This window comes from Leguminivora glycinivorella, chromosome 4 (assembly GCF_023078275.1).
Source record: "Leguminivora glycinivorella isolate SPB_JAAS2020 chromosome 4, LegGlyc_1.1, whole genome shotgun sequence".
Lineage (NCBI taxonomy): Eukaryota > Metazoa > Arthropoda > Insecta > Lepidoptera > Tortricidae > Leguminivora > Leguminivora glycinivorella.
This window is the reverse complement of record NC_062974.1, coordinates 4,206,108-4,227,667: the sequence shown is the minus strand read 5'-3', so window position 1 is coordinate 4,227,667 and position 21,560 is coordinate 4,206,108. Positions and strand designations below refer to the sequence as shown.

At 39.4% G+C, this 21,560-nt stretch overlaps 4 protein-coding genes across 5 annotated transcripts; 2 read left to right on the top strand and 2 right to left on the bottom strand.

Moving 5' to 3' along the window:
- Window positions 1–1,481: 1,481 nt before the first annotated feature.
- LOC125225535 lies at window positions 1,482–2,840 on the top strand. 2 transcript variants are annotated; one of them, XM_048129293.1, is made up of 2 exons: window positions 1,482–2,384; window positions 2,699–2,840. In XM_048129293.1, exons 1-2 carry the CDS (start codon window positions 1,482–1,484, stop codon window positions 2,753–2,755), a joined length of 960 nt encoding a protein of 319 aa, XP_047985250.1. In that variant the 3' UTR covers window positions 2,756–2,840. The 2 variants fall into 2 exon arrangements, with proteins under 2 accessions (XP_047985250.1, XP_047985249.1); XM_048129292.1 differs by having other exon boundaries at window positions 1,482–2,607; window positions 2,699–2,820.
- On the top strand, window positions 2,750–10,479 carry LOC125225537. The gene is made up of 2 exons (XM_048129297.1): window positions 2,750–2,861; window positions 9,214–10,479. The coding sequence occupies exons 1-2, from the start codon at window positions 2,789–2,791 to the stop codon at window positions 9,444–9,446; spliced, it is 306 nt and encodes a 101-aa protein (XP_047985254.1). The 5' UTR covers window positions 2,750–2,788; the 3' UTR covers window positions 9,447–10,479.
- LOC125225536 lies at window positions 4,916–8,567 on the bottom strand. Its single transcript, XM_048129294.1, has 2 exons — window positions 7,751–8,567; window positions 4,916–4,950 (listed from the first exon to the last, which is right to left on the bottom strand). Exons 1-2 carry the CDS (start codon window positions 8,538–8,540, stop codon window positions 4,946–4,948), a joined length of 795 nt encoding a protein of 264 aa, XP_047985251.1. The 5' UTR covers window positions 8,541–8,567; the 3' UTR covers window positions 4,916–4,945.
- Window positions 10,480–11,077: 598 nt separating the features above from the next.
- Window positions 11,078–12,423, bottom strand: LOC125225465 (calphotin-like). Its single transcript, XM_048129205.1, has 2 exons — window positions 12,378–12,423; window positions 11,078–12,198 (listed from the first exon to the last, which is right to left on the bottom strand). Exon 2 carries the CDS (start codon window positions 12,191–12,193, stop codon window positions 11,198–11,200), a length of 996 nt encoding a protein of 331 aa, XP_047985162.1. The 5' UTR covers window positions 12,194–12,198; window positions 12,378–12,423; the 3' UTR covers window positions 11,078–11,197.
- Window positions 12,424–21,560: the final 9,137 nt, after the last annotated feature.

Here is a 21,560-nt window from a genome sequence, read left to right as displayed (position 1 = left end):
TATTGTAACCTATTGTTATTTACTGGTTATACTGGGTTAGGCAGAGTGTGGATACCAATGGAAATACTAGTTTACGTGGCGAGCAATATATTTAGAGTGACATATTTACAAACACAACGTACAAAACATAAATATTCAAACTGCTGTCACATAAGTAATGGTTTACTTTATGCCAGCATAATACATACATATGCAACCTCCAATACACCCTCTTAAACTATTACGTATAATGGACATAAGTATATTATATTATCAGTTTTGTACACGTTTGCACTCAGTACATAAAATAAAAAAATAAGTTTCTAACTTTCGTACCTGACTGTACACAGACATAGAAAACTGCCAACAAATTAATATTACGCATAATAAAGTAACTCTAGAAAAAATATTCTATTACCTACACAAAACATTTATAAAAATATATCAAACACCTAACTCTAACACTAATCCGCCCTAGCGAGAACAATAATTGTAGAGTAGAGCTATTGTTATTTACTGGTTATACTGGGTTAGGCAGAGTGTGGATACCAATGGAAATACTAGTTTACGTGGCGAGCAATATATTTAGAGTGACATATTTACAAACACAACGTACAAAACATAAATATTCAAACTGCTGTCACATAAGTAATGGTTTACTTTATGCCAGCATAATACATACATATGCAACCTCCAATAGTTCGAACCCGGCTCGTACCAATGACTTTTTCTGAACTTATGTGCGAAATGTCATTTGATATTTGCCAGTCGCTTTTCGGTGAAGGAAAACATCGTGAGGAAACTGGACTAATTCCAATGAGTTCTAGTTACCCTTCGGGTTGGAAAGTCAGATGGCAGTCGCTTTCGTAAAACTAGTGCCTACGCCAAATCTTGGGATTAGTTGTCAAAGTGAACCCCAGGCTCCCATGAGCCGTGGCAAATGCCGGGATAACGCAAGGAGGATGATGAATGGGGATGGGCACGGAACGAAAGCAACTTACTGATTCCTGTGCAAACCTAAGTACCAGCTGCTCCGGAAGAAATACTGAAGTTAATATTTTGCCGGTGCACTACAGATTGTAGTAGTGGTAGATGTGGGTGTGAGAAGGCCTTTATGTACAGCTAATTGTATTGTTACCTGTTGTGTGAATGCATTTATACAGCATCGTAATACAATCATGTTCATGAAATACATATTTTACACGTTTGTCACATATATTTGTACCTTACATGGCGCTCGGCCAAATCAATTAAAAAATATGTAGTTATTCCAAAGTAAAGTTCAAAATAATGGTATATTTAGTTAACGAACAGTGAATATCATATAATTAGCGAAGAAAAAGTGCAAAATCATAAAGAATAAAACGGATGTAGCCGGATTGCGATTGTCCTACGTACAAGGATAGCACGCAATACGATTAATTGCGAGTGCCACGTTTGGGTACACCGGCAAAACATTTATATTTTTCAGCTTTTCAGGTCTAATTCATTATTAAGGCATAATGGAAGGGACAAACGAGGAAGATTTCCAGAGTTTTACGGTAGCACAGTTGCGTGAAGAACTGATGTTACGTTTCTTGGCAACTAGTGGATTGAAACAAGATTTGATAACGAGACTTGTTGAGGACAATAGGTCAAAACTTCAGGACGGTACAATGGAGTCGCTTAAGCAAGAAAAGGTACGTCGTGCATCACAAATGTTGGAAATAGAGTCCATGAAGCAGCAAATTAGAGAGTTACAGGCACGCCAGTCACCAGCAGTAAACCCAGGTATGTCTGTTGACAACACAAATGTAACCTTAGCTGAAGTTCTAACTCAGTTAGCGCAGACACAAGAAATAATTGCTCAGAAAATGTCACCCACATTCCAAGTATTTTCAACTAGTGACACAAGCAATGCCATACCACTCTTTGGAGGCAATAGGACTGAGAACGCCACTGAATGGGTTAGGCAGGTAGAACGTATAGCTGCATTAGCTAGTTGGTCGGATAATTTAACTATGGTAAACGCATCCATGAGGTTAAGGGGTCCAGCATACAATTGGAACACGGTTTGTGGTAAGAAAATAGAATCATGGTCTGAATGGAAAAACCAGCTTATAGATAGATTTAAAATCAGAATGTCATTTGCGGAATTCATACAATACCAAAGTAAAAGGATACTTAGAGCTACTGAAACTGTCACAGAGTATATTTATGTTAAAAATGCTATGCTTGAAAAGTCACCAAGTTTGATTCCAGAGCCAGATCGAGTATCGCTGATACTAGAGGGAATACAGGATATGCGGTGGTCAACGCCTTTAGCCACACATTGCTGTAAGAATGTCGAGGAACTCATCACACATGCAACAGCAATTGATAACATCAGGAGGACACAGCGTAAGATGACCGAGCAGCAAGAAACTGTAAGTAAACCATCATTTGACAAGTCTAAAAGCAATTTTATACCAAAATATAACCCCAGTACAGACAAAATTGAAGAAGTTACCTGTTTCCGATGCAAACGTAAAGGCCATGTATCATACAATTGTGAACTGCAAGCACAACAATCCAATGTTCAGCCATCAAAAGAAAAAGTACCTACAAAGCCATATTCAACCCCAGTTAGTAACCCAAGTACGTCAACAGGTATGAAATACAATCAAAGTAAGGAAAAACAAGTAAACTGCATACAATATGAAGAACCCAGTGTAACATTAATACCTATTACCCTTAACAGCAACATAGACATGCAAGCACTACCAGATTCAGGATCAGTGGTAACCATGGTGGATAAAAAGCTACTTCCCAGTGACATGCAAGTGTACCCATGGCAGAAAGGATCATACAAGGTAGCAGGGAGCATGATCACACCCATTGGATGGATAACAGCAAGATTACAGGTGGGAAAAATTGATTATATTATGCCACAGATAGCCATTAGTGAAAACTTACCAGTAGATATGATAATAGGAAAAGATTGGCAAAACGCAGTATATGCAAGAATTATTCATGAGCCAGATGGTAAAGTATGTATCGTGACGCCTACACATACAGAATATTTTGATAATTTGACACAGGAAAATACCCTAACTGCATGTTGTATGAGAACCATAAACACCAGTACTCAGGAGAATTTATTTACACAGGATGATCAAAATAAAATTTCAAATTTAGTTGACAAGTATTCAGATATTTTTAAAAGTGACAAGAATGACATAGGAGAATTTAAGGATGTAGAACTAGAAATAAAGTTAAAACATAACAAACCAATTAAATGCAAACCATACAGACTGCCACAACCAGAAAGAGAATTTTTAAGAAAAACAATAGATGAATGGATTGATCAAAAAATATGTAGACATTCAGATTCACCCTATGCGGCACCAATGTTTGTTGTAGAACAGCCATTTCATAGTACAACCCCTTTTAGACCAGTAGTAGATTATTCAAAGACTATCAACCCGATTACAGAAAATAATGTGCAACCAATAGACCGAATGGAAGATATAATAAATGTAATTTCACAGTTTGTTTACAAATTTAAACTTGACATTTACCATGCATATCATAATATTAAAATCAAGGAAGAAGATATTTATAAAACAGCGGTAATAACACAAGATCATCATGTAGAGTTCATGCGGGTAATGTTCGGAATGGTTGGAGGACCGTCAATAATGTCAAAAGTAATTAACTTAACATATGGACACTTATATGACCAAGGAGTACGTTTATATTATGATGATATTTCTGGAGGCGCTCACACAATTGAACAGTTGTTAGAAATCTTAGAAAAGGTATTTATTGCAACACGGGAAAAGAAATTGAAGTTAAACAAAGAAAAGTGTGTATTTTTAGCGACAGAACTGCCATTATTTGGAAGAATAATAGGCCACAATGAAGAGAAACCAGATCCACAAAGAACAGCTGCAGTGAACAAATATGAAACTCTAACATCAATATCAGAAATTAGATCATTTTTAGGTTTCACTAACACTTTCAGAAAATATATTCAAAATTATGCATCAATTGTAAAGCCATTATCAGATATGTTGAAACGAAACGCAAATTTGTCTATAGAAAAAAAACAAGAGTTAAAAAAAAAAACAAGTGACATTGACAGAAGCACAACAGAAATCATTTCAGGAAATTAAAAACTTAATAACATCGTCACCAATATTATCATATTTTAGACATGATGCAGAAGAAACGATAGTGGAAACAGACAGTTCATACAGTGGAATAGGGTCATGTTTACTTCTGGTAAGTATGTGAGGACGCGAGTGAAACGCACCGTAGCTAATTGCACACTGGTTTAATAAGAATAGGCCTATCGCGGGGTGCGCGGGCGCAGCCGCTGCCATGCATACGTACTATATCCCTCCACCTTTATTTAACAATATCTTAAAAGTATTTCTTAAAATCTAAATTAAGTCTAGCTTGCCGTGGTGGCAAGGGTCTTAGGTCACTCGTGCCTTGAGGATCTGAGTTTCCGGGTTGTTGAGGTGACTGGGCCTCCGGGGAGGCGAAGACAAGATGATCATCCACGTTCTCGGATGTCTGGGGGTTCTGGCCCTCTGGGTGCCTACTATCACCCTCTTCCCTCTCCGCTGGATGAAGAGTATCCAAGCCATCAGGTTCTCCGGGAGGCGTCGTGGATGTCGCGCTGACACTCGTGGAGGCTGCTGGGCCCGGTACGGGCAGGAATATGGTGGGCTCCTGTGCGGTCGGCGCCAGCTGTCTAGTGGGCACCGTACATTCTGTAGTGGGTGAATTGGTTGGCATCCCTTTGTATAAAACGATTTGGTTGATATGCTTTTTTATAACGTGACGAGTTTCTTGATCTTCTATTAGGTACAACCTTTGACCTAGTTTTTTTGTTATTTTTCCTCTTATCCAATTAAATCTATTTTTATTTATATGTTTTTTATATAATATCTGGTCCTCGATATTAAAATCAGTTCTCTCAGCGCCTCCGTGATAATTAACCTGTGAGGACTGTTTATCTTTAACGGACGAGGCGGAGGCGGTGAATGATGATGGTGGTGAGTGTGCGGTGGTTAATAAGTCTAATCTGGACTTTAACTTTTTCCGAACACTAATTGAGCGGGTGAAGTACCGGTGGTCGAATGAATAGAGTTTCTGTAGTCAAATAAATACTTCATTAATTTACAATTTACTTTTGCATCGGGAACATTTGACATAAGTAGCGATTTAATACCCTTTTTCACCACTTTTACATATGTCTCAACTTGCCCATTGCTAGCTGGTTGATATGGTGCGCTCGTTAAATGTTTTATATTGTTTAGCAAACAACATTGTTTAAAATCGTCTGACGTAAACGCCGTGCCATTGTCACTCACTATACATTGGGGGGTGCCGAATCGAGACATAACTTCGCAGAGTTTCTCAATAACACTATGCGTTGTTGTGTTTGATTTCATATCGAAGCACTCGACCCATTTGCTGTAGGCTACCACTATAACAAAGTATGAGTGGTTATTTATTGGACCGAGAAAATCGATATGTAACCTTTGAAACGCGTACTCAGGATATGGCCAAGGCGCTATCGTCACTCGCGGCGGCGAAGGACGCAGCTGGATACATACGTTACAAGCGCCAACAATTCTCTCAATTGCTTGGTCCACACCAGGAAACCAAAATTTTGAACGAATTTCAGATTTACACTTAACTATTCCTAGATGTGAACTATGAACTTCATGTAAAACCTGTTCCCTAAGCGCCATTGGTATAACAACTTTGTGCCCTCTCATTAAGCACCCATTTTCGACTGACAATTCGTTTCTGCATAAATGATACGGTTTTAAATAGATATCGCTAATTTTTCTCGGCCAACCGGTCCTAACAAATTCGCATACCTTTTGCAGTTGTATATCCTTTAATGTTTCGCGGCGTAAATCTTCAACTGTTAAAGGTAAACATCCATCTACTACAAAGTTTACATACGCCGCGCGGTCGTCGAATTCCTGACCCTTGGTGACGTCACAGCCTTGCGATAACGTGCTGTTACTAAGTGCAAGCGGCGCGCGCGAGAGATAATCTGCACTATTATTTTCACTTCGTACATATTCAATAACGTAATTGTACGCCGATAAAAAAATTGCGTACCTCTGTAGCCGATTCGCCGTTACCTCCGGAATGCCTTTTTGTGGCCCGAATATAGACAGTAACGGTTTGTGGTCTGTTCGGAGGACAAACGGCTGTGATCTACCATAAATGTAATGATGGAACCGTTTAATAGCAAAAATTATTCCCGTTGCTTCCCGCTGAATTTGGGAATAATTTTTTTCGGCATCCTTTAATACTCGCGATGCGAAAGACACTGGCCGTTCAATCCCGTCAGTACCTATCTGTGATAACAAACACCCAAGGCCGACCGGCGACGCATCAGCTGTAACTATTATTTTAGCCGAAGGGTCAAAGTGCGCTAAAACCTGGTCGGAGGACAAGTGCCGCTTAATTGTCTCGAATGCATTTTGATGAATAGGCGTCCAGGACCATTTAACATTTTTCCTTATCAGGTCGTATAGAGGACTTAAGATGCTAGATGCGTCAGGTACAAAGTTACGATAATAGTTAACTAGACCTAAAAAGGACTGCAACTGAGCCACATTTTCAGGCCGCGGTGCCTTACTAATTGCTACTACCTTTTCTTGCGATTTTGAAATGCCGTGTTTATTGATAACATGCCCTAAATATGATATCTCATCTTTGAAAAATTCGCATTTTTCTCGTTGTAGTGTTAAACCGGCGTCCTTAAACCTCGTAAGTACTTCGTGCAATCTATGTAGGTGTTCTGTCTTATCGCGCCCCGTTATCAATACGTCGTCTAAAAAGCATAGAACACCGTCTATTCCTGCTAGCAAAGTATTCAAGGCACGCTGAAAGATAGCCGGAGAACTGGTTAGCCCAAATATTAACCTATTATACTTATATAAACCACGGGTGGTATTTATACAGGTTATGTTATCGGGGTCATTTATCGGAAACTGATTGTAGGCCATAGACATATCTAACTTCGAAAATTGGACTCCGCCGTGTAATTTTGCGAATAACTCATCTACTGTCGGGAGCGGATAGGTCTCGGCGATCAGCTGTTTGTTGATAGTGCGCGAGTAGTCTGCGCAGATGCGCACGGACCCGTCCCGCTTCAACACGGGCACTATAGGCGAAGCAAATTCTGAGTATTCAATAGGTTGCAAAATACCTAAACCTACTAACCGATCAATTTCGTTCTCGACTTTACTCTTAAGCGCAAATGCAATCGGACGAGCTTTAATAAATACAGGTTTTGCGTTATCTTTTAAGTTTAAATTTATCTTGTATTTATTGAAACAGCCCAGCCGGTCTACAAATATATCCTTATAGTCAGATAGGATTTGTTGTACCATATCTGTATCCGTACAATAATTAAACGGTGCGTCGGGAATTCGTGCTAATTGTAGATGGAATTTCGAAATAAAATCGCGACCTAGGATTGGGGGTCCACCATTAGGAATCACATATATATCTAAATATTGTTCTTGGCCGTCATAACATATAGGTACATTAATTACGCCCGTAATAGTAAACGACTCCCGCGTATATCCAAACAGTTTTTTCTTTGGGGGTAACAATGGCACGTCGCTAAAATAACATTTATAAGTTTTGTCTGAGATAGCCGATACTGCTGCCCCACTGTCTATTTGTAACTTAATGGAGATGTTGTTCACTTTCATACATTCGACCATAGGTGCCCCATCTTCAGTACGAATATGAAAAAACTCACCGTCATCACCTTCGTTCACCTCCTCCGACTCGATATATTTTACAGCCTTGCACATGTTACTTAGATGGCCTTTTGTTTGACACTTCCTACACTTATAATTTCTAAACCGACACTTTGTAGCACTATGTTTGAATCTACCACACACCGAACACTGTACATCAGACGCCGTAGCAGACGAGCGCGCAGGTGCTTTTTCAATCTGGAACAGCTGGCCGCTGGCCTCTGTGGCCACCGGCGCTCCAGCGGGGCCGGCGGCAGCGCCACCGGTGCGAGCAACCCTGATGCTCTCCGCCAAGTCTATCGCCTTAGACAACGTGAGCTCGCCGACATTCTGCGTGAACAGCTTTTCACGCTCTCGACCTGGGAGCATGCCCATTACAAATCTGTCGAGAATAGCGTCGTCCATATTTTTGAAATCGCAGTACGCGGCGAGGCCTTTCAGACGCGCAGCCCACTGCACGTGACCTTCGCCCGCTTGCTGGGTGGCCGAATAAAAATGGAATCGCTCAACGTACCCGCAGCGTTTAGGTGTGAAATGTGCATCTAAAATCTTCACCACATCCGAATATCCCTTTTCTTCTAACGAATCCGGTAATGCTAAATTGCTTGCTAGCCGGTAGGTAGATTCGGCGAGTGCGCTTATCAAGATAGCTCGACGTTTCACTTGGGCTTTGTCTGTGTTGTCGTTAATATCGTTGGCTATGAACCACTGAGATAGACGATTTTTGTAGCTTCTCCATTCCTGGGTTTCGTGATTAAAAACCGAAATTAACCCAAAAGTCCCAGCCATCGCCGCCACTTGGTAGGTATGTGAGGACACGAGTGAAACGTACCGTAGCTAATTGCACACTGGTTTAATAAGAATAGGCCTATCGCGGGGTGCGCGGGCGCAGCCGCTGCCATGCATACGTACTAACTTCAAATTCAAAATGGACAGAAAAAAGTAATTGAATACGCAAGTAGATCATTGAAGGATACAGAAACCAGATACCATATTAATGAACTCGAAGTAACGGCAGTGCATTGGGCTATTACACAGAAGTTCAGAGTATATCTACTATTTTATTTACTACATGGATATCACCCTAGAATACCACCAAATGAAATTCACATTGGCACAATTCAAAACAATATGGACCGGACACATCAGTTAGATTTATTATCAGATGCAAGAACCATAGCACACAAAAATATAGAAGAAAAACATTACAAGAATAAAATCAGATTTGATCTCAGAAAACTAGACCATAACTTCAAGGAAGGTGAATATGTTTTATATGAATGGCCTCAGCAGCAAGATCATAAATTGACACCAAAGTACAAGGGACCATTCAAGATAATCAGACAAGTTGGATCAGTATGTTATGAAATACAGGATGTCACACAACCCTCAAAGAAGAAGATAGTACATGTACAATTTTTGAAACCTTTGAAACCACCTCCCGCTTTAGATTCTATTTCAGCTTTTTCAGATAACCCAATTGATGACCATGTATGTAGCAACCAGTACAATAATGATGACAATGATGACAATGAGGATGTAAACTCCAGCAGCGACCAGCAACAGGAGGATCCTCAAACCACGGACGTGACAAATACCAGGGAGTATGGAATGACCAGCCAAAGTGGAGCCCGAAGACAATATGTAACCAGTAGAGGACGCATCACTGAGAAACCAGACAAGTATGATTATTAACCGGATTTGACAATATAACTATATTTATTTGCTTCACTTATATTTCATGATAGTATACAATCTATGTACCAGAGGGTCTCAGATATCAAATTTTTTCTTTAACTATAATTTAAAATTTGCTCAAAATTACTGTAAACCGTTAAGTAAATATTAATTTTTTTTTTAAAGTAAATCTGTTTAAAGAATGTAAAAAAAAAAAAAGAAGGGAATGAAAAGATAGTTGCGTAGCGCCAGAAAGTGTAAATAAAAAGAATTTGCTATAAATATGTACATAACTAGTTTTAAGTGTATATAGGCGTGTATAGTAGAATAAAACTTACGGAGGTAAATAAAAAAAAACAAATTGTTGTAAATTATATAATTTTGCATGAAATAAAACTGTAAATAGTACACACTGAACTTAACCTAGTGCCGAATAAATTATAAAATTCCTAGCCAATGACTGAGATGTATTTGTAATATTTAAATCTATGTACATTAAGAGTTCTCTCAAATTTGTATATACAGGTAGATGAACTATTGCATGAAAAGTAGAATAAGTTATAAATAATTGTAAATAATAACTAGAAATAGAATAATGATTAACGCTGTACATTGCTTCACAAAACATAAAAAGTCTAAAAAAAAATAAATAAATAAAAGAGTGCTGTATATAATTTGCTTGAAAGTTGATTTATAATGTAGTATGTTATGAATTAAAGTACATTATGTATATACTGATGATTATTAGAACAAGAAGTGTAACATGAATCTCAATAATAGAAGTTTAAATAACAAATGTAACAGTAATAAGTTTCAGAAATATCAACAGTAGTCATGACATTGTAATGTAAAGTAGTTTCAGTTTCAGGCCCGCCCTAAAATAAATTAATGTAACTTAAAGTAAATAGTAATTTTTTTTAGTAATGTTATAGTTTGTTGCAATTTTGAAATAATGGCATGTAAGGAATAAGATGTGAAATTTAAAATAAAAACAATATAAATATCATTTTCAATTTAAATTTCAAAGGGCATGTAAGGGCAAAAGTCGATATTCGGATCCAGGACCCAGGTAGAATGAATGAGACAACATATGTATAAAGCATGAATGTGCGAGTGAGACGAACCTATACAATAAAGAACACTTCCGACATGTCGTTGTTTCATTAAACATCACCTTACACTTTTGTCTAAGATAAATATTTTTCAAGATATGAAGCAATGTATGAAGCAAAAAGTGGGGGGGGAAAACGATTTTTAAAAAATTAACAGTTTTTAAGAGCTCATACCTAGATAATAGTTGAGAATAGAAAAAAAGTTTCTAGATCAAAGTTATAGAGAATTTTATAAGCTTTCAAAGTGTCGTAAACCAAAATTTCGTATGACGCAAAGTTTTTGAAATATGAGCAAAAAACCAAAAAATGGGACCTTTTTTCATCCCCCCCTCTTCGAGCTCACGTCCAAAGTCCGAGGACTTTTAGTATGTATGTCTCCTGACTACCCCTAACAACATCCCGTAGTGAAACTTTCTGCTTTCGGCCATTCCATCTAGGATCGTTCGTTGACCAAGCTATAGCCAAGTAAATGTCGTAGAGTAAAATGGCTCCAATATTATTAAGATTATCTTTTAATGTGATTAATTAAACAAAGTATTACTTAATAAACAATTTATTAAGAATATGTATCACTTATCACAGCTTATTACCACTGCACCAAAGGTAAAAGGTTGGTTAGCTTATGTATATAAATAAAATAAAAGCGCCGTTTCTCGTTTAGTTAAGGATGTCGGGGAGGGTGATCACCGGGGCGACTTCGACGGGAGCGGGGACGATGATGGGGGCCTCGATGGGGGTGTCCACGATCTGGACGGGCTCAGGGGCCACGATGGGGGCGTCGACCACGATGGGGAGCTCAGCGACGACGGGAGACTCCTCGACGATGACGGGAGAGGGCACGATGGCGGGGGACTCGGGCACGACGACGGCGGGGTTCTCGGCGGCGATATTGTTGATGTTCAGGATGATCTGGACTAGAGGGGCGGTGGCAGAGGCGACAACAGTCTCAGCATCGACGATGGGAGCAACACCAGCGGGGCTGGCGTCCACGATGGGAGATTCGACAACAATGGGGAGCTCAGCGAAGACGGGGCTCTCAACGATGGGGGTGTCAACAACGACGGGGCTCTCAACGATGGGGGCATCAACAACGATGGGGGCCTCCACAACGATGGGGCTCTCAACCAGGGCAGGTCCGACGGAGATGGGGCTCTCAACCAAAGCGGGTCCAACTGAGATGGGGCTTTCAACAAGAGCGGGTCCAACAGAGATGGGGCTTTCGACGATGGGGGTGTCGACGACAGCGGGGCTCTCAATGATGGGGGTGCCAACAACGACGGGGGCCTCCACAACGATGGGGCTCTCAACTAGGGCAGGTCCAACGGAGATGGGGCTCTCAACTAGTGCAGGTCCAACGGAGATTGGGCTCTCGACTAGGGCGGGTCCAACAGAGATGGGGCTTTCGACGATGGGAGTGTCGACAATGACGGGAGTCTCCACAGCCACGGGGCTCTCAACTAGTGCAGGTCCAACGGAGATGGGGCTCTCAACCAGGGCGGGTCCAACGGAGATGGGGCTCTCAACCAGGGCAGGTCCAGCGATGATCGGGGACTCCACAATGGGTGCGGAGCCACCTCCGGGGGTGATGATGGCGCGGGTCGGGCCAGCAACGGCCACGGCCACGACGGAAGCGACGAGCAGCAGGAATTTCATGGTTGCTGTGAACAAAATATCCAGAAATATTACCACAGGTCTTATAAGGATTCTGTGTCTTACAAAGTTTAACAGAGTATGTATGTGGCAGAAAATGGAATAAAATAGCACTTAATTCTTGTGTACTCTTTTTGTTCAAATTAGGAGTATTTTTCAGCAATCGAAAAACTGTATTGTAACTTACCAGAGTTGTTTGTAGTTACAAACTATGCTTACACAGAGGAGTCCACAGGTTTTTATACTATGGAATGTAGTATCTTATACCGGAATTATCTTTTTAATTAATCTTTAAATCTTTTTAATCATAATCAACAAACTAAGATTTACAACATGCCTAAAAATTAATTATCTTATTCATAAACACCTGCAAATATTACCATTAGTCAGATATTTAGTTTCTAATATGATTTAAAAGACGCCTCGAGTGTAAAAATCCTTTTTATTCAAAATAATAAATAATAAATAAATATTGGGAACACCTAACACAGCACCCCCCAACTAAGCCCCAAACTAAGCAAAGCTTGTACTATGGGTGCTAAGCGACGATATCCATACTTAAATAGATAAATACATACTTATATACATAGAAAACATCCATGACTCAGGAACAAATATCTGTGCTCATCACACAAATAAATACCCTTACCGGGATTCGAACTTAGGACCGCGGCTCAGCAGGCAGGGTCACTACCGACTGAGCCTGATAAATAAATAAATAAATAAATGTTATAGGACATTCATGACTGAGGCCCACGGGAAGCTCGAGAAGGCTTGTTTTGTGGGTACTCAGACAACGATATATATAACTTTAACTTAGGATTAAAATAAAAATTATTTCCACACTCAATAATTCGACCCGCAGTGCAAACGCACTCGCGTTAAACGCTGTTGATTGTTACTTTTAAAAGCTCGTATCGCATACTAAATATCATTAACTGTCATCGCAACCACGTTTACAGTTTATTGCTGTTAAGAAATTTTTCAAAAAAAATTTTTGGCTAATAAAACTATGAAAACGGATTTTTTATGATAAAAGTATCGCGCTAACCGAAGACAATATTAATTATTAGGTGCAAATGTAAGTAACTTAAAAACACGTCTTGGTTAATGATAACAGTAACGATTTCTATGTCTGGTTTATTTATCGCCCACATAATACTTACATACATACATACATACAATCACGCCTGTATCCCATGAAGGGGTAGGCAGAGCACATGAAACTTCTCAAGTTTCAGTGCCACTCTTGGCAAATAAGGGATTGAAAGAAAACGAAACTGTGACAATGCAGTGACAGGTTGCCAGCCTCTCGCCTACGCCACAATTTAACCCATATCCCACAGTCGCCTTCCACGACACCCACGGGAAGAAAGGGGGTGGTGAAATTCTTAACCCGTCACCACACGGGCAACAACACTATTATATAATAATATTAATAATACTTACACACTGTATATTCTTTTTCATTGTGGAATATCCCACATTACAATACAACTTACGGGCGTTTGTTGCTTACAGGGTAGCACCATCCTCTGTATCAGATTCCATGTGTATTTTTTGAAATAAACATTTTTTTTTTACTTACAAACTAAGTGTATAATAAATATTGCAAAGATTTTTTTTTCCCCTCACTAGCTCGGAAACACGTGTTTTGTCCTTTAATACTTATCTAGCGGGTAAAAACGCATTTTATCCACTAGTGGGTAAAGTAATTTGACCTTGAATAAAGTCAAATTACTGCTTTAAAATTGATAAAAGTAGGTGAATCTAGTAGTAAAGATGATTTAACACCTGTGGAACTACTGGAAGGAGTGATAAACGCATTTTTTGCGTTGTAGTTTCCTCGCTATAGTGAGGGGAAAAGTTTTGTGTTACACTCGGGTGCAAATGTATTTTACTTCTCGTGTGTTGAAAAACGAGCAAGTGAAAGGATTCTATAGTTGAACCACGAGCGAAGCGAGTGGTTAGAGAATAGAATCCTGAACTTGCGAGTTCCCGAATTCCACACTCGGCGTTAAAATACAACTTTGCCCCCTTGTATAACAAATAACTATTTCTTGCCCTGCAATGGACTTTTGCATTTACAATTTCTGTTAACTAAATTAAACTAAAATGTCTCTTTTGGCATTAACAAATGACGTCACATAAAACAAAAGACTGCGGAACAAAACGTTAAAATCGCGAGATAACGAATTCCTCGGACTTTCAACTCGTTTATTGGCGTTGTAAATAAATATAAAACCGTAATAAATGTAAATTCGGCAGCCGATACGCCGCTGATAACTTGTGTTTTGACACGTGATCCTGATAATGTTGTGTCACTATTGTGTGTTAATTTTTGAAGATTGTAAAAACAAAAAAATCCAATCGTCTATGTTTTCCAGCTCATATAGCCCAACAATCTTCAAATCAAGGGTGAACAGACACCTTCTGAGCGAGCTCCATCGTAGGCCACGTCTTCTGTGTCCATGAAGCCCATTTATATAAAATAAAAGAGAAAAGAGTCATAAAAATATTCTGTAACATAGCCCAAAAAAACGTAACAAACAATTGGATCGCGGCTCGCCGTCACTAATGATGTTTTAGAACGAGACTATCTTTGATTATACGGTTACAGTTTAATCTCTGCGAGATGTTTTTGTGACACCAATGCTGAAATGGCGAAAAAAAATTTTGCTGTCCCATATCATGACAGTCGAAATGTAAGAAACAGCCAAATTTTTTTGCGAATTCAGCATTGGTCCCATAATAAAAGTTGTTCATGAATTATGTCCTCAATAGTCACTATGCAAAATTTGAACGGTCCGTTTTGTTTCACCCTGTATAGCCTGTATTTTCATCTAACTGTGTTGAGTAAACTAAAAGGGCTAGACGAAGAGTAATTTTATGCAAAGATATTTCAAAGGCCACTTTCCTTACAAGTTTCAAGCACTGGTCATTTGCATGGAAAAGTGCATCTCAGGGGTAGTTTTTATAACGTGTTTATGTTTAAGTACATGAAAATAAAACCAAGGACGATATAATACTGGGACAGACAAAGCCCATACAAAAAAGCGTACCCCTGAAATGTGCCTTTTAGTCTTAAAACTAGATGGCGCTGTTTCGCAGCCTGGAAGTGGCCAAAATCATATTTTCCCGAAATATTTTTTTGCATGTCTTTATTTTTTATAATAACAAATGACATGCTTCTTTATTTTAATACCACGTCAATACACATTTTGAAAAAAATAAATTTGTAGGCATCATCAGTGTATTTATGATAGTATTTAATAAGTGGCGCTAAAAAATTTAGGTACGATTCTTAGTATGGAGATTCTCCTCCTTCTTCCTCCTACCCTTATCCCACGTTATTTGGGGTCAGTACAACATGTCTTCCTCTTCCATTCTCCCCTATCTTTCGTCATCTCAACACTCACATCTTTCTTTCTCATGTCCTTTTTTCACACAATCCATCCATCGTTGTTTGGGTTTACCCCTCCCTCTCCATCCAATAACATTCATCTCCAACATTCTTAATATGGAGATTGTAAATCCTATATAAAATATAAATCATCCTTGATAAAACTAATTTTATGGTGTATTCTTTACAAAATGAGGCTAGAAGTACCAAGCTGGGTTGGCACCGATGAAACGTAAATGTGATGTTACTGTGACAGGTCACAAGCCCTTCGCGGGGATTATGAATTTTCATAAATGTTCCTTTTTTAAAGTACCTACCTAATTCAAAAAATAACCCTTTGTTTATTTGTGTTAATACTTTGTTTTAGCTACTTGAAAAACTGCTCAATTCAGCAATCTCTAGAATGGCTAAAAATGCGATCTCATGGAAACTTTATTCATAAAACCGTAGTGCATAAAAACTGCAGTTCATACTTCATTGCAACCGCGTTTTAAGAGCAACAAAAACAAAAGACGGATGCTTACAAACCGAGCCAGTTGTTCCCGATGCTTACAGAGCTATTTATTATTACTTATTGTCCCGGATTTATAGGTTCACATTTTTGACACATTTGTTTTGAAGTATGTTGCGATGTGGCTAAGACGTATTGTTTGCCAAATCTAACGATTAATTTCGAATTGGTTGAATCGATTAGGCTCTATGTACAAGGAGGCGCTTAAACAAATATACCATTTCTATCAACTTACTGAAATGTCATTTGAATCGAAATAACAGACTCTGCCACAGCACTAGTTTAAAAATAAAAACCGGCCAAGAGCGTGTCGGGCCACGCTCAGTGTAGGGTTCCGTAGTTTTCCGTATTTTTCTCAAAAACTACTGAACCTACCAAATTCAAAACAGTTTTCCTAGAAAGTATTTATAAAGTTCTACCTTTGTGATTTTTTTCATATTTTTTAAACATATGGTTCAAAAGTTAGAGGGGGGGACGCACTTTTTTTTCCTTTAGGAGCGATTATTTCCGAAAATATTAATATTACCAAAAAACGATCTTTGTAAATCCTTATTCATTTTTAAATACCTATCCAACAATATATCACACGTTGTGGTCGGAAGGAAAAAAAAAATCAGCCCCCAATTTACATGTAGGGGGAGTACCCTAATTAAACATTTTTTTCCATTTTTTATTTTTGCACTATGTTGGCGTGATTGATATACATATTGGTACCAAATTTCAGCTTGCTAGTGCTAACGGTTACTGAGATTATCCGCGGACGGACGGACGGACCGACATGGCGAAACTATAAGGGTTCCTAGTTGAACTACGGAACCCTAAAAATGAATGATAAATGACGTAATAAGTAAATCCTGCGTGATAAATTAATATCGTAAAATACTCACTAACATGTGTTAGATTATGTTTAAAGTAAACGAAATATTGTTTTTTCCCCTCACTAGCTCGGAAACACGTGTTTTGTCCTTTAATACCAGCGGGTAAAAACGCATTTTATCCACTAGTGGGTAAAGTAATTTGACCTTGACTCAAACAAAAAAACTAAATCTAAATCGGTTCATCCGTTCAGTAACTACATTACAACATACAGACACACACACAGACAAACATACAGACAGACACGTCAAACTTATTATTACATTGCAAGCATCATAGGCCTGCAGTATAAGCCAGAATTTGAACCCTTGACCTTAGACTTGACAGTTGCTAACTCCTACACAAGCATTTGTAATAGCGCGTGAGAACTTTGTAGCCGCTCTGAGTTCCAAAGTACCTACGCATCAATCATGGCCAAGGATAAAACTCTACTTTAAACATTTTATACAAAATGAAACAACTTAAGCCAAATATTTAAACGGGTCACTATATGATGATATTTAAATGGTTTTAAAGTTGGACCAAGGACGTTATTGGTTCTTATCCGTGGACTCTTTTATGATCTGAGCTTTATTGTAACCATGATTTTTTTTATGCGGTATTAGGAGGCAATCGAGCATACAGGTTGACTGAGAGTAAGCTATCGACACGAAACACCAGAAATGGAGGTGCGAGGCCGGCCATTTAAGATGTGTACGCTCTTTTCTTGAAGATTTGAAGGTTGTGCCGGTCCAGAAATACCGCAGGCGATAGTTCATCATTGTATAATATCGTCAGTATTTTAATTGAAATAAACTTATGGTATGACCCTTCGAATAAATATTTTCCGGGTTTTAAAGTTCATATATACGAGTATATACATGTTTTGGGCAAAAACCAGCGAGAGGCCCGTTTGTTTTTGGTTTGCCACTTATCCAAAAAGTGAGGATGAACTTTATTTCTTTGGCGGGAGGTGCTGTGATTAAAGCCCGAGGGTGGCACCAGGTCAAAAAAGTTCTTCAGAACACTCCTCGTTGTACAGACAGTAGAACAAGCACAGAGAGCCAACATCTCTCCGAAGGCTAAGAGGATCTAAACCGACTGTGAGTTCGGGATCGCCAACTATACGAACTCCCCGGCGTTGGATAGAGTCAAGAGGAAGAAGTTGATATTTCGGTGCCCCAGACCAGGCCCCGTAGCCGAATGACATTTCTACGACGCGAAACGAAAATGAAACGCCACGAAAGGTAGTCTAGCTCTGTCGCGCCGATACGCACGAGCGATAGAGTTCACAGTTCGGGGTCATACTCGTATCATATCGCCATCTTAGTAATACCTTAGCAGCAATAGCATATCATATACCTACGACAGTGAGTTTCTGTGACAGCGATATAGCATTATCCAGCGCGCTCTCACACTATACGGACTCGGCTAATTGGAAAACTTGTGCGCTTACCACTTAGTAGTTGCCGGCAATATTGCCGGGCCACATGTGCGAATCGCCACATTGTCGCTTTTACTTTAAAACTTGTTTCTTGTTTCACTATAGCCTTTACTGCCTGCTGCAGTCGGTGCACGTTTTATAACCCCGCTTTAACGTGTCTGTTGAATGAGGTTGGTGACAAAAGTGCCTTTGGGGTTTATTAGGATCTTAGATGTGTTGAAAGTTTAATACATGTAAGGAATGCAGGACACGTGGCTTAACAGGTACAAACCACTTCAGTTTCATAAACAGTACTGCGTGAAAATATAAATATAATACGATAAATAGGTATTCCTTGCCAGCGGCTGTACTTCCAAGCTCATATAACCCGGCAACCTTCAAATCAAGAGTGAACAGGTGTCGTAGCCGAATGGCATTTCTGCGATGCGAAACGAAAACGAAACGCCGCGAAAGGTAGTCTGGCTCTGTCGCGCCATACGCACGAGCGATAGAGATAGATATCTACGAGCGTTTCGTTTCGTGAACGTTTGTGCCATTCGGCTTCGCACCGCGAGTTGAGAACAGTTAGGTACTCCATATGTGGTCGAACCTGCGCTTTATATAGCAAAAGCTGGTGACCCGAAGAGCCGGTGAAGTATTACTGTTTCGCTGTATTGAGTACCCCAAGCTTCTTAGAGGTCAGTTTGGCCTTGAGTTCCAGTTCCAAATGACCCCGGAACTGGACCTCATTCGTAATGTCGACTCGGTAGTATCCGGATACTCTTGGAGATAGTAAGGGGAGTGTTCTGGAATTTAGTTTTCAATTTATTGAATCATGATTGAATCCAATGAATCCCTTGCAAGGGATGCGGCTACCGATACCTATCGCTGTCTGTAAATAGGACAGGAATCGATCACGTACTGTAGGTACAAACTGACCAGAGTACCCCTAGCCAACGTCACCATCGCTTACGCTTCAAAAACGTACACTACAAACGTACTACATATATGTATGATGTATATTATGACTGTTTGTGTTCTAAATAAACTAAAAAAAAAAAATATCTAGAAAGGAAAAGGATGACTCCTTTTTATAGAGAATCGATCCTACCTCTCTCTCGACTTCTCCCGCGACCCGTTTCTCGACTTTTGCGGCGTCTACGACCGGCGTAGTGCAAAGCGCGGATTATGAGATTCCTGGCCGGCTCGAGAACTGCCCGGCGAAATTAGCCACCATTCTTGGACTCGTTTAGGCCGAGAGCGTACGATGTTTTTTTCGCCGTAACACTCCCCTACAGGCGCATTCAAACTTGTACGGATTCGGTGATAATTCGTGATGCTCTCGCTGCTCAATCACGAATGTTGGCCGAATAGCATTCGTGTGTATGCAGAACATCGTCATCATTTTTAAATGTCTTCTTTAAATGTCATGAAACGTTCATACTTGTATTAGATACCTATCACCTATCAACATGCTATCAGTAAATAGATTTGAAACTACCGGCCTTATTCTAAAATAGATGCTTCAAATATTAGTTCTAGGATGTACGACATGGACTAGGTTGATGTCAAATTAGACGTTTTTGTTTGAAGATACTTCACTTTTGACACAGTTCGGGGTCATTCGCCATCTTAGTAATACCTTAGCAGCAATAGCATACGATATACCTACGGCAGTAAGTTTCTGTGACAGCGATATAGCATTATCCAGCGCGCTCTCACACTATACGGACTCGGCTAGTTGGAAAACTTGTGCGCTTACCACTTAGTAGTTGCCGGCAATATTGCCGGGCCACATGTGCGAATCGCCACATTGTCGCTTTTACTTTAAAACTTGTTTCTTGTTTCACTATAGCCTTTACTGCCTGCTGCAGTCGGTGCACGTTTTATAACCCCGCTTTAACGTGTCTGTTGAATGAGGTTGATGACAAAAGTGCCTTTGGGGTTTAGGATCTTAGATGTGTTGAAAGTTTAATACATCTAAGGAATGCAGGACACGTGGCTTACCACTTCAGTTTCATAAACAGTACTGCGTGAAAATATAAATATAATCGTCGGTCTAATGTACGCAGATAGATAGTAGGTGTCAGGGTTTCGAATCCCGGCCAGAAATTATGTTTTTGTTTTTTGTCTTTTTTTTGTTTTTGTATTTATAAGAGTTTTTTTTTATCTAAAGACGTGATATATTAAAATAGAGCCGAGCGAAGCTCGGTCGCCCAGATATTGTTAATTATGCTACAAAATATGTTGTAATTCTTTGAAGAAACTCTTTTCAGTTAGAAAACCCACACTCTTTTAATCCATTCATGTGAATCATGTGTAATCCATACTATACTTAACTTACTACTTACTAATATTATAAACGGGAAAGTGTGTGTGTCTGTTTGTTTGTCCGTCTTTCACGGCAAAACGGAGCTACAAATTGACGTAATTTTTCAAGTGGAGATAGTTGAAGCGATGGAGAGTGACATAGGCTACTTTTTGTCTCTATTTAATCGCACACTTTCCCTAAAAGGGGGGGGGGAGTAGAAATTAGTATGGTGCATTCCACAATTTCTAATTTAACGCGAGCGAAGCTGCGGGTAAAAAGCTAGTATAGTCACATAAACTAATAAGATTCTCTTGCTTTTTACTTTCCGTTATGCGTCACAATTCAATTCTCAACTAAAACGTCTAGTTTTGTTCGGAAATTCAATCTAGTATAAACATTATCGAACTTCCACTACCAAAGTTTCTTCCACCTGATTTATATACATAGTCTGTTACACGGACAACTTCCCCTCGCATTGTGAGAGCTAATATTTGAATTTAGAAATCAATTGTCGGCCATTTTGTTAAGGGGAAGCCGATTTATCTTTGCGAAGATTTATCGTTTCGACGCAGCAGGTTAACATATTTTCGTACTATTCTGAACAATGAGCGGTTTCTTTGAAACATGTTCTTGAACAGCTGAAACGAATGTGTTTCTGGAGTGAATTCAAACTTGTTGAGTTCTCTATTTAAGACGAATGTGTAAGATTAAAAATGTAAATGATCTAGATCAACAGGCCCTGCCAAAATGGCGGTCGTTGACGCTAGACGTCGATGGAAATGTTGTCTAGTCTAGCTCTATCGCGCCAACATGGAAGAGCGATATTATCGTAAGCGTTTCGTTTATGCATTTGGCAACGTGTCCAGG

Excerpts from the sequence above, each read along its gene's own strand:
- LOC125225535 (XM_048129292.1), top strand. The coding sequence starts at position 1,482 with ATGGAAGGGACAAACGAGGAAGATTTCCAGAGTTTTACGGTAGCACAG.
- LOC125225537 (XM_048129297.1), top strand. The coding sequence starts at position 2,789 with ATGGCAGAAAGGATCATACAAGGTAGCAGGGAGCATGATCACACCCAT. Across the intron at positions 2,862-9,213 it reads GGATAACAGCAAGATTACAG|CTTTTTCAGATAACCCAATT; the intron begins GTGGGAAAAATT and ends ATTCTATTTCAG.
- LOC125225536 (XM_048129294.1), bottom strand. The coding sequence starts at position 8,540 with ATGGCTGGGACTTTTGGGTTAATTTCGGTTTTTAATCACGAAACCCAG.
- LOC125225465 (XM_048129205.1), bottom strand. The coding sequence starts at position 12,193 with ATGAAATTCCTGCTGCTCGTCGCTTCCGTCGTGGCCGTGGCCGTTGCT.